General features: G+C 46.1%; 1 protein-coding gene across 1 annotated transcript in view; it reads right to left on the bottom strand.

The window, feature by feature from the left end:
• Window positions 1-12,685, bottom strand: part of trpm4a (transient receptor potential cation channel, subfamily M, member 4a) — a 59,738-nt gene that overhangs the window by 19,556 nt on the left and 27,497 nt on the right. The window contains exons 10-14 of the mRNA XM_042000961.1: window positions 10,241-10,359; window positions 9,555-9,857; window positions 9,022-9,123; window positions 2,221-2,349; window positions 12-141 (exon numbers count right to left, since the gene is read on the bottom strand). Of these exons, the coding sequence (XP_041856895.1) occupies window positions 12-141; window positions 2,221-2,349; window positions 9,022-9,123; window positions 9,555-9,857; window positions 10,241-10,359 (783 nt within the window). The remainder of the gene's footprint in view (window positions 1-11; window positions 142-2,220; window positions 2,350-9,021; window positions 9,124-9,554; window positions 9,858-10,240; window positions 10,360-12,685) is intronic.

The raw sequence follows: 12,685 nt of genomic DNA, 5'->3' as shown, positions 1-12,685 counted from the left end.
GCCAAACCTACCATGTGCCAGATTCTCAAATGTCTGTGCCAGCTCCTTCATCTCCAGCTTGCTGTCCGTCTCGCTCTCCAGCTTGGAAAGCTCCCTCAGTATCTTACAGCCACCCAGAGCGCTCATCACCGACTCCCCGGCCTGACATGGAAACACATATGTCGTCGGGATTGTATTTCACTGTTTTGTCATGTTCTGTTTCTGCTACTTGTGATTCAGAGATCCTACTGGGCATGGTGGTGGTGGTGCTAATTGGAGATTCTCCTCACCTGGTGGTAATGGGAGATGCCACTCACCTGCTGCTGTTTGGCTTTGCCAGCCTACATACGAGCCAGTCTGCAGTCCACTCGTCGCCAGATCATTGCCTTACCCTAGTGAAGAGTGCCACTTTCCAGTCGGAAGGACCCACCACAAGCTGTGGCCTGGCCTGCTGCCCTGCCACCACCCATGCCTCAGTTGCTTTCCAAGGATTCTGGATTCACTAAAATAAACCTGTTACCACTTTACAGAATCCGCTGTCTGCTCCTTCCTGGTTCTTGCCTGTCTTCCCACAAACCCTAACATATGGACGTAAATGCTGAAACCAAAAACTCGACAGGAAAATGGCCGATTTCCAACCACAGTCAGGGGCGTCATTTATCAAACTGTGTGTAGCAAAGCGAACTACAGGCGGCACAAAAAGGAAACGCTGCAATTCTACTTTCAGATTATAAAAGCATGCATAAGCACGTCCTCCACCTTTTTCTGTTCATAAATCAGAATCAACTCTAAAGCGGGCGCATGTGGTGGCTATAAATGGTGGACGCCTGTAATACATATTCATCACTTCATTTCCATGATGGCTCAGGAGGGAAAAAGAGGGAAGAAGTGGAATTTTTCAGGGTGTGAGACAGAGATCCTGATGGACCACGTTGGAAAAGGTAAAAATGTTTAACTGGTGGACACGGCCTGAACGTTACTGGTGTCAGAAAGACAGAATAGTGGCAGCAGGTGGAGATGCTGTCATCACAGGGAAGGGAAGAAACGCCAACATGTAGCTGGATATCTCAGTCGGTAGAACATCCGTCTGTCATGCAGGAGATCGAAGTTCGAATCCCAGACAGGAGAAAAGCGTCTTCTAAATAACAGTAATGATGGTGGTAATTTGTTTTAATTTATAAAATAAATATGTACAGATACATCTGAGATTGGTAACAGTTTTAGTGTTAAATAACATTTCCTTCTAGTTGCTGGATGTTCCAGCTGGGTGGGTGGGGCTCCAGCTGGGTGGGTGGTGTTCCAGCTGGGTGGGCGGGGCTCCAGCTCGCTGCTATTAACCAGCAGGACAAGGAGTTGCGGGACATAAAGACCATTTGGACAGAAATGAGGACAACAATAAAAACATTGTGTAAGAATAAATAAAGTAAATCCTCCTCCTGTGTTCCATTAGCGTAGCATCACTTCTAGACCTCCAGCCTCCAGTCTGGTCCCGCTCTGCTGGAACGAAGGACCAAAGCTACTTTCCACACTGGCTGCTACATGCTGGCAGCAGACTGGCTCCTTATTTATCTGGATGGGTTTTATAACATGAAGTTTTGTTTCACAATGACAGAACATGTTTTAGTGGTTGAGCTTCTTATTTAACATCGTCTCCCTTTTTCCTGGAAATCCTGGTTTTCCCGAGCGTGGCTCTTAGGAGGATTAATATGGAATGTGTCTTTATTCATGTCTGCAAACAGCTTTAATATCTAACATGTGGTGTGGAAGGTGATAGTGGATTGTGTACAAATGTCTCACATTTCACATCATTTCCTGGTTTTATTCTGGACTGTTGGTGTCACCGTTTCCAGTTTTCCCAGATTATGTGCGTACACCTGGGTCAGAGTTGCCGTGGAGGTAGGACCTTTTTCCTGTCAAGTTTAGTTTTCATAAATCCTAAAAGTTAACTACATTTGGCATACGCTGGTTTTTGTTCCTATGCAAGCTTGATAAATGAGGCTCCTCGTCTGCTGGGGTGTCCAACATGATCATCTGGTTGGTCGAAGAATGAAAAAAAAGTAACAACTCCTCATGTTCTTCCTGAAGAACGTCTTACAGATGATTACTGGATCCAAGACGGATTTACAGTTTGTAATGATGCTGTCAGGTGATTGGTGACTGGATTGTAATGTTGATTTGCTCCTCACTAGACATGTAAAAGCCACATGTTCTAAGCATGTGGAAGCTGATTAAGACTCTCACCATCTCCCAGAAGTAGATGGCCATTTCACTGCGGTTCTGTAACACGGCCCAGACGAAGAGAGCCGCCCAGGGTGAGAGGCAGCGCTGGCTCCGGTATGGACACTCCCCCAGCAGCAGCTTGTTGACTTGCTGAGGTCAAAAAGAGACACAGAGTAGTCATCCATCATTCTTAGCTTAAGTTGTACCAACAGCCTTCAGGATTTTTCTACAGAAGGCCTGAACTGAAAGGCTGTAAACAGTTTCTGATGCTCTTTTCAAATCTCTAAAGAAGTGTACCTTTGTAAGGTTAGGAACCCGTTCAGTGTTCTTAGCAGCTGTTCATTCCTATGAAACCTTTCTGTTAACTTGATTAACTTCAGGACAATCGTCGCTAAGTCTGCCGTTGCTGTGGATACAAACGAGCTAACAATGCACATGGCAGCGCACGATCTGTTGCTGCGAGCCTGAGATGCTGCTTATCCCGTCCACAGTCATGATCCGCGCAGCTGGATTATGCAGAAATCTGCAACCCGGAAGGTGTTTTCTTCAATTTCGTTTTCAGGGCCACAAACTGTCACAAGGTGTTAACATACCCTCGTACAAGTGGACAGGACCAGCTCCACCTGAGTCAGCTGATCATACCCATCTGTCCTGTTTCTCATGCTACTATTTACCTGCTATCCTCACTAAATCAGAAATGTCTTCTTGGCTTTATTCCAGCCATAGAGGAGCATTATTTTTCTTCTTTTCACACACACATAGAACTTTCTGCTCACTGGTTGATCTTTGGCTGCTCCTGATTGGACGTTACCGTCAATCTAAGCTCTCTGATTGGTGGAAAGTCTGACAGGAAGTGGCTTCATCATCATGTCCAGGTCTAAATAGAGGTCTCTTAGCAACATAGTAGTGATAGTGATGTTTTTATGATGACATGTGATAAATAATGCTGTTATCATGGATCATTGAAAGTTAATATACACTTAAATTTTACTGTCGCTGGAAAACCATGTAAAATAATAAATAGTGTTTTTGTGGAATGTTCCTGGGCCCTTTTGAGTCTAGATGACTGTTTAGATGTATGAATTATTCCACCACCTGCAGCATGAGTGATGTGTTAGTTCTGAGAGCTTCAGTTTCATATAACTTCTGTCGGCACACTCACTGTTGTCTCATGCAAATGTGCTTAGAGTGGTAAGATAAGGGTAAGCCCAGTTTAAAAATTTGGCCTTGATTCACGGCATTGAGCTTGGCTGCCAGAACTCACATGACTCACAAAGTCTTGTGACCACCACATGGCGCCCACAAAGAAACTGCCATAAGGAAGGCTTCCCATTTGAGGACCACTTCTGGCCCAAATAACACTTCCCAGAATTGTAACTGGGCCAAAAGAGCCAGAAGTGGCCCAGATTGGGCCCAAAGATGTCTGCTATCTGGGAGTGTTACATGAAAGCTGTGCTCAGCAGCCTTCAAAAAGGGTATCTTACTGCTACTCCTGTATTAAGCATTAAAATTCAGACAAACTGGAACAATTTAATATGAAAAGTATGATCTAACCATTGTTGAGTGTTAAGGAGTGTTACAAAATTAGAATGGGCTTCCAAGGCTTTTACTTGAATAAAATCCAAAGAAATCCTAAAGATAGACAGAAGTACTATATTAATCCTGTGAGGTATTTTTTTCTGTTACAGCAACAGCCATCAAATTAACATAAATAAAGAACAGATATAATAATAAAAAAGGTAAACAGACTATATAGAATAATGATGATGGATTGGTGGGTATGTTTGGGTAAATGCAGAGGAGGATGAGTGACCAGTTTACCAGCTGAGTGACCAGTAACCAGCTGATTGACTAGTTTACCAGCTGAGTGACCAGTAACCAGCTGAGTGACCAGTAACCAGCTGAGTGACTAGTTTACCAGCTGAGTGACCATCTTTCCTCTCAGAGAGAACTGGTCGGGTATTTAGCGGGCCGCTGCCCTTAAAGGAGAATTTAATGTTCTCCACAACAATTTGGCTGAAGATTCCACCACCGCTATGCCTAACGACAAGTAGCCAGCTGGGAAAGTTCAAGCAGATGTACATCCCTTTATTTACAGAATTATAGATGGTTTAAATGCAGAGAAAGAATTTTCTAGCTGGGATTAATAAAGAATATATTTTAAAAAACTCCTGGTTTTAACAGAATTCTTTGTAGAATTCTGCTGGATAACCATCTGGACCTGAACCATCTGGACCTGGACCATCTGGACCTGGACCTGGACCATCTGGACCATCTGGACCTGGACCACCTGGACCTGGACCATCTGGTGAATCCAAGGTTATTTTATTTCATGTTTTCATTCTGGAAGATTTATGTTACCAAGAAATTGATCAATATTCTCATCTGTTGTGTTTAGCTGTGATTTAAATAAAGTTTTCTAGAATTATCTAGAAGTGTTATTTATCTTGTCAGGGTCCTGACTGATGTTTCCTTCTGGATCTCTGACAGAGGAGATGGTTGTTTTCTCCTTGTTTGTTTTTAACTGATTAGCCAGGAACCTTCCAGATTTATTTCCATGTTCAAAGTTCTCCAAATGAAGTCTTTGCACCAAGAATTGTGTTTTTATCTATTATTTCATTAAGTTCAAGTTTAGCTTTCCTTATAACGTTCATAGTGTGTTCTTCTGGGGAAACATGGTAAGCTCCTCTAGGGATTTAATTCTGAGTTCTAACTCTGAGATTCTCAAAGTTTCCTTCTTTTTCTTATGACAAGAGAAGGAAATTATTTTCCCTCTCATTACTGCTTTTCCCCTCCCGTGGGCTCACCATCTGCAGGAGGGGCCATAGTGGTTGGGTGCAGTGTGAGCTGTGCAGCTGCCAGAGGCGGGGACCATGGTGGTCTGATCCTCGGCTGCAAAAGCTAGCTCAAGGGACTTGGAATGTCACCTCTCTGGCGGGAAGGAGCCTGAGCTGGTGCGCGAGGCTAAGCGGTTCCGGCTAGATATAGTTGGACTCACCTCAAAGCACAGCTTGGGCTCTGGAACCACTGTCCTTGAGAGGGGCTGGACCCTCTTCCATTCTGGAGTTACTCCTGGTGAGAGGCGCTGAGCATGTGTGGGCATGCTCATTGCCCCCCACTTGGCGCCTTTACGTTGGGGTTTACCCTGGTGGACGAAAGGGTAGCCTCCCTTCGGGTGGGGGGATGGGTCCTAACTGTTGTTTGTACTTATGCACCAAACAGCAGTTCAGAGTACCCACCCTTTGTGGAGTCCTTGGAAGGGGTGTTGGAGAGCACTCCTTCCGGGGACTCCCTCGTTCTGCTGGGGGACTTCAGTGCTCACGTGAGCAATGACAGTGAGACCTGGAGGGGCGTAATTGGAAAGAATGGCCCCCCTGATCTAAATCCAAATAGTGTTTTGTTGTCCGACTTCTGTGCTCATCATGGAAAGTCCATAACAAACACCTTGTTCAGGCATAAGAGTGTCCACATATGCACTTGGCAGCAGGACACTCTAGGCTGCAGTTCGATGAGCGACTGTGTAGTTGTATCATCGGACTTGCGGCCGCATGTCTTGGAAACTCGGGTGAAGAGAGGGGCGGAGCTGTCAACTGATCACCACCTGGTGGTGGATTGGCTCAAACGGTGGGGGAGGATGCCAGTCAGGCCTGGCAGACTCAAGCGTGTTGTGACGGTCTGCTGGGAACGTCTGGCAGAGTCTCCTGTCAGGAAGTTTCAGCTCCCATCTCAAGCAGAGTTTTAACCATGTCCTGGGTGAGGAGGGGGACATTGAGTTCGAATGGGCTGTGTTCCGTGCCTCTATTGTCGAGGCGGCCAGCCGCAGCTCGCCGGTGCCTGTCGTGGTGGTAACTCCCGAACTCGTTGGTGGACACTGGCAGTAAGGGATGCTGTCAAGCTGAAGAAGGAGTCCTATCGGGTCTTTTTGGCCTGTGGGACTCCAGAGGCTGCTGATGGGTATCGGAGGGCTAAGCGGAGTGTGGCTTCGGCGGTCGCAAAGGCAAAACCTCGGGCATGGGAGGAGTTTGGAGAGGCCATGGAGAATGACTTCCAGAAGGCTTCAAGGAGAATCTGGTCCACTATCCGGCGGCTCAGGAGGGGAAAGCAGTGCTCGGTCAACACTGTGTACAGTGGGGATGGGGGGCTGCTGACCTCGACTCTGGACGTTGTGAGGCGCTGGAGGGAATACTTCGAAGACCTTCTCAATCCCACCAAAACGTCTTCCGATGAGGAAGCAGAGTCTGGGGTAGCTGGTGCTGGCTCTCCTATCTCTGGGGCTGAGGTCGCTGAGGTGGTTAAAAAGCTCCTCAGTGGCAAGGCCTCGGGGGTGGATGAGGTCTGCCCAGAGTTCCTTAGGGCTCTAGATGCTGTAGGGCTGTCTTGGCTGACATCCCTCTGCAGCATCTGGGACAGTCCCCCTGGACTGGCAGAATGGGGTGGTGGTCCCCCTCTTCAAAAAGGGGGACAGGAGGGTGTGCTCCAACTACAGGGGAATCACACTCCTCAGCCTCCCCGATAAGGGCTATTCAGGGATGCTGGAGAGGAAGGTAAGTTGGATAGTCAAAACTCGGTTTGAGGAGGAGCAGTATGGTTTTCATCCCACTGGAACAGTGGACCAGCTCTACACCCTCTTCGGGGTCTTTGAGGGGGCATGGGAGTTTCTCAACCAATCTACATGTGCTATGTGGACTTGGAGAAGGCATTCGACAGAATCCCCCGGGGACTCCTGTGGGGGGTACTCCAGGAGTAAGGAGTGCTGGACCCGCTTGTACGAGCTGTCCGGTCCCTGTACAACCGGTGTCAGAGCTTGGTCCACATTGCTGGCAGTAAATCAGAATAGTTTCCAGTGTGGGTTGGACTCCGCCATGGCTGCCCTTTGTCACCGATTCTGTTCATAACTTTTATGGACAGAATTTCTGGCCGCAGCCGTGATGCTGAGGAGATCCCGTTCAGTAGCCTCAGGATTGGGTCTTTGCTCTTTGCAGATGATGTAGTTCTGTTGGCTTCATCGGGCCGTGATCTTCAGCTATCACTGAAGCGATTCGCAGCTGAGTGTGAAGTGGCTGGGATGAGAATCAGCACCTCCAAGTCAGAGACCATGGTCCTTAGCCGGAAAAGGGTTGAGTGCTCTCTATAAGGTCCTGTCCCAAGTGGAGGAGTTCAGGTATCTCAGGGCCTTGTTCAGGAGTGAGGGAAGGATGGAGCGGGAGATCGACAGGCGGATCGGTGCGGCGTCTGCAGTGATGCGGACTCTGCATCGGTCTGTCGTGGTGAAGAAGGAGCTGAGCCAAAAGGCAAAGCTCTCGATTTACCGGTCAAGCTACGTTCCTACCCTCACCTATGGTCACAAGCTGTGGGTAGGGACCGAAAGAACAAGATCGTGAATACAAGCGGCCGAAATGAGTTTTTTACGCAGGGTGGCCGGGCTCTCCCTTAGAGATAGGGTGAGAAGCTTGGTGATCCGGAGGGACTCAGAGTAGAGTCGCTGCTCCTCCACATCGAGAGGAGCCAGATGTGGTGGCTCGGGCATCTGGTTAGGATGCCTCCTGGACGCCTTCCTGGTGAGGTGTTCTGGGCACGTCCCACCGGAAAGAGGCCCCGGGGAAGACCCAGGACACACTGGATGGACTACATCTCTCGGCTGGCCTGGGAACGCCTCGGGATCCCTCTGGATGATCTGGTGAATGTGGCCAGGGAGAGGGAAGTCTGAGTTTCCTTGCTTAGGCAGCTGCCCCTACAACCCAACTCCGTATAAGCGGAAGAAAATGGATGGATGGATGCTGCTTTTCCTCCTTCCCAAAGAACACACACTGAAGTTTCTGGCACGTCGTTGTTTTCTAGATATAAGGACCATTCTCTTTTGAAGTAGCTGATAAACTCAGGATCTTTAAGTAATGACATATTAAATCTCCAGTTTCTAGTTGCTGGTTTATTGTTCTTATTTCTCAGAGTGAATGATACTGGTGCATGATTACTAATGCTAATAGGATGGATTCTGATTTCTGACATGTCATTCATCAGCGAGCTGCTAGTTAAGAAATAATCTAATCTAGAATAGGAATGGTGAACTGAAGAGAAGAAGGTGTATTCTCTTAGTGTGGGATGGTGAGAGCGCCAAGAATAAAAAAAACCAAAATCCTTTATGTTTTACAGTTTGAGTATTTCCAGACTCGATGACTTCCTGTGGTTCTGTGTTTGTCCAATATAATGTTAAAGTCACCTCCTATAGTTAGTGTGTTATCTAAGTGACCATAGAGTGAGGTGAAGAGGGAGTGAAAGAAGGAGGGTCATCAACATGTGGACCAGATATATTTGCAATACATAACTTAACATTTTAATGGTTATTTTTTCCTGCTGATATGATTGTGAAAAGGTCTCCCATCTCGATCGAATTGAAAATTCTTTCCGATCAAGGCCGATCGGATCAGCTGACATGTTACATGACGCATTTTTATTCTGACTGGACGTTCAGTTGGATTAAAAGTGCTCCATGTAAACGTAGCTAGTGAGAAGAGGCTTCAGATCGCTGGTGATCCAGGGCTTGATGTTGGGGAAACAGGGGACGGTCCTGGCTGGGATGGTGGTATCCTCACAGAATTTAATGTAATGGATGATGCAGTCCGTGATCTGATTAATATCCTCTCCATGTGGCTGTCAGAGAGCGTCCCATACAGTGGCATGAAAGCCACAACAGAACACACTCAAGTTTAACTCTTGTAGGAAGAACATTGACCTTTACAGCTCTGCATCATGTTTTCCAAACCACATAAGTCAGAAAAATGATTTTCATACCTGTATGTCTGACAGATTTTTCTCCTTACTGACCTTCAGAGCCCTCCAGATGGGGATGTTCGGGTCAAGACCCAGAATTCCGTAGTAGAAGGGCTGACAGATATCACCTAAGAGATCCCACAGCAGCCTGGAAACCTGCGGCGTAACCAGACACCTCGTTACTGCAGCGTACAGAGCAGCAATGCACTCTGCAAACAGATTATTTAGCAGGAAAACACATCAGCAGCTTGTTTCATTAGTTATTAGCAGGTTAGTTGGTCTCTGTTTCTGTAGACTGGAGTTCTGTTTGGGCTGGACCTGGATCTCCACCCAGCCAGGGCTGGGATTGGTCCCAGCAATTCTGAACTGGATTCGGAAGGAATCCAGCTCATAAAGTTAAAAATCCCAGATGAAAAATATAATATGAATATGAAAAAGTATACGAAAAAGACCCAACAGAAAGAATGGTAGATCAGGGGAGTCAACCACATGGCCGGGGACCAAAACTGGCCCACCAGAGGGTGGAGCTGATGAAGAGGACGGTGAGGGTCCACATCTTTCTCCTGCACCTACAGAACTTTTCTCACCTCAAACAAGCTGAGCTCCATCGCTGAAACAGGTGCAGTCAGGGCGTTTTGAGGGCTCTTCAGAGCCGGGGTCACGGGTCCATCCATGATGTGCTGGGACCCGGCCAGGCCCTGCCTCTCATTCAGACGTCTCTGCAGCAGATTGTAGGCCAGTGAGCCGTCCGACAGGGAGCGGTACAAGCTCTCCAGGCGCTCATATGTCAGATAATCCAGGATGTTCAGCCCATTCTCGCAGAAGAGACGCACAAACTGGGGTTTGTTGTTGATCAGAGCATCAGTCATGGATTCCTCCAGGTCCTCATACTGAAGGTGAGAAACATGTTAATTAAATCAGACATTCCTCACCAGTCTGTGGAGCAAACATGGATTTCACCACGTTTCTCACAGCAAAGTCAGTTCATTTCATTTTTATTATTTTGATAGATTTTATTCTCTGTGCTTTTATTCTTCTGTACAGAACACTGGTCTAGTGTTTTAAAGTGCTTTATAAATAAAGTTAGATTGGATTGGACTTAAGAAGGTTGTTTGAAGCAGCAGTGCAAAGTTTTTACTGGCATCTACTGTAGTGCTGCACTAAACAAACGACCTTTGCAGACGCAGCTCAGCAGCGCGGTTTTCGCAGCAGAACAACTGAGCGTTGCGTCGTTAACGGGATCAGACGTGAGCTCGGTCAGTCAGAGACGTACCCTCCACTCAATGTTTCCGGTGAACAGCTCAGTCTTGGCAATGTCCACCCGGTTCCAGGCCACAGCCAGCTTCAGCTCGTCGATGTACTCGCTGGCTTTACTGGACACACGTTTACTGGCTTAACACACACAGGAAACAACCAGAACAGACGTGTGAGTTACCGGATCAGTTGGAGGGTAGCTGCAGGTGAGGTGAAGCCAAAATGCAGTTTGAAATAGGAATAAATACAAAGATGGAAATAAAAAATGAAAGAACAGTAAAAAAAAGACTTTTTATCAGGACCAAGATAATGAGTTCAGTTAGTGACTGACCACATGCTGACACGGAAAACTCCTTCAGTTTTAGTCTGAAGTTTGGACTGTTTTTAAAGCTAAAATCAGTCTCTTCTAATCTTTCTGAAGAGCCTCGGAGTTGTTTTTGATTGTAATTTGATTTGATTGTTCGTTCATCTCAGGAATGTTACCAGAGTGCAACGGTTCCTCTCAGGCCAATGCAGAGACCCTGACCCATCTTTTTATCACCTCTTCTTCCTGAAACACTAGAACTCAGCTGCTCGTCTGCTGGCGAAGACCAGAAACTGCTCACCAGTTTTAAAAGAGCTGCATTGGCTTCCTGTGAGCTTCCGAATTGATTTTAAAATACTTTTATTAGTTTTGAAGCTCTTAAGTAATTTATTCCTGAGTATTTATCAACCTTGCTTTTCGTTTGTGAGCCTCCCAGGGCCCTCAGGGCGTGGGGGCTGGTCTCTTCTTTATTCCTGGGGGGTGGGACAGAAACCTCTTGGTGTTCATGGTCCTCACCCGTGGATCAACCTTCCAGCCTTTCAGACAACCTGAGCACGCTGGGAGTGTTCGTATGTTTAAAGTAAACTTAAGACCTACCTTTTAGTAACGCGTTCGATTGAATATGATTGTACTTTTCATAATTGGTGTTTTACTTAAATTTATTTCTCCCAAAGTCTCTCATGCTAACTCTGCTTCTTATTATTACTCTTTTTTTTACCTGTTTACTCAGTATTTACTTTTTCAACACATTCAGACTTTTCACATTTTTAATTAATTAGTTTTAAAGAGCCTTTTATTTATTTTTTAATAGTCTTTAATACCAATTTTCCTTTTCCTTTTTATTTATTTATTTTACCCAATGAAATGTTTTGGTTAGTTTAACATCTGTTAGTTAAATTCCAGTGTTTTATTTTTCCCAAGGTGAAGTTTAGGACATTAATTTATCTATCTGTCTGTGAGTGTATGTATGCCTGGGTGTCATAGACTGTATATAAAAAGATGGGCGGAGCCTCCGTGACATCACCGGTAGGTTTCTGAAAAGCAAAAGTGAAACTCGTTGGGCGTTCCCACCATCGCCATCTTGGTAGAGTCACGCGTGTCGTTAGTCCCGGAAAATCCAACAATGGGCAAAGAGGCGGAGCTGAGAGGGGGACTGTGAGGGTGGGGGTGGATGATCGACACCCATCAAACTCCGAGCTGCCTGTAGCTAAGAGCTAACCGACCTAACTTGGAGCTAACATGAGCTAACCAGCTAATGAAGGTAGGCGAGCTAAAGCTAAGGCGCTGTTAGCCGGCTAAAAACCACGGTTGTGCTGCACTCTCCCTTCTTACTGCAGATATTGGATACCTGTCAATCAAAAGGACACACCCCTAATTATGCGAAATTTCAAGATTAAATGACATCCAAACGGAGAGCTAGAAAAAACTTCACCCCCCTCACAGTTGTCATGAAGGTAAACTTGACCTTTTAATCCTAAAATGGATTTTTGTACCAGGCTTGAAACATGTTTATTTCTGCTGTGAAGTTGGTCTTTTTAACATGGGAGTCTATGGGGATTTGCTCTGTTTTGGAGCCCCTAGTGGATGAGGGGGGAACTGCAACTTTTTGCACTTTGCATAGGCTTTACATTTCACCGATGGAGGTTGCCACTTGGTGGGTGTATATATATGCCTGGGTGTATATGAGCGTGGGTGTATGTATGCGCGGGGGGGTGTATGTATATGTGGGTGTATGTATGTGTGGGTTTATGTAAGTTTGACTGATTAAAACTTAACCTGATCATAAAAGATTATCCACAGAAGCTGAAGAGAAATCTGCTGATAGTCTCAGGGATTACTGGTTGGATGCCTTCACAGCACTAGTCCAGACTGGGACTGGCACTAGTTAGCTTACTGGCCAGAGCTCTCCTCCTGCAGCTCAGTGCTTAATATTTACCCTTATACTTAATATATCAAGGGTAAAAGATGTGATGTCTCAGCAGGACCTAGAAAAACTAGTCCAGTTTCCATCTTTAGTCGGCTTGATTATTCTAACAGTGTTTTTACAGGTTCTACCTAAAACATCAGTCAGACACCTGCAGATGATCCAGAACTCTGCTGCTCCAGTCCTCACTAAGACCAAGAAAGTGGACCACATCAGTCCAGCTCTGAGGTCTTTAC

Source organism: Melanotaenia boesemani, chromosome 2, assembly GCF_017639745.1.
Source record: "Melanotaenia boesemani isolate fMelBoe1 chromosome 2, fMelBoe1.pri, whole genome shotgun sequence".
NCBI classification, from domain to species: Eukaryota; Metazoa; Chordata; class Actinopteri; order Atheriniformes; family Melanotaeniidae; genus Melanotaenia; species Melanotaenia boesemani.
Note: the sequence above shows the minus strand (reverse complement) of the source record. Positions and strands in the feature narration are given on the sequence as shown.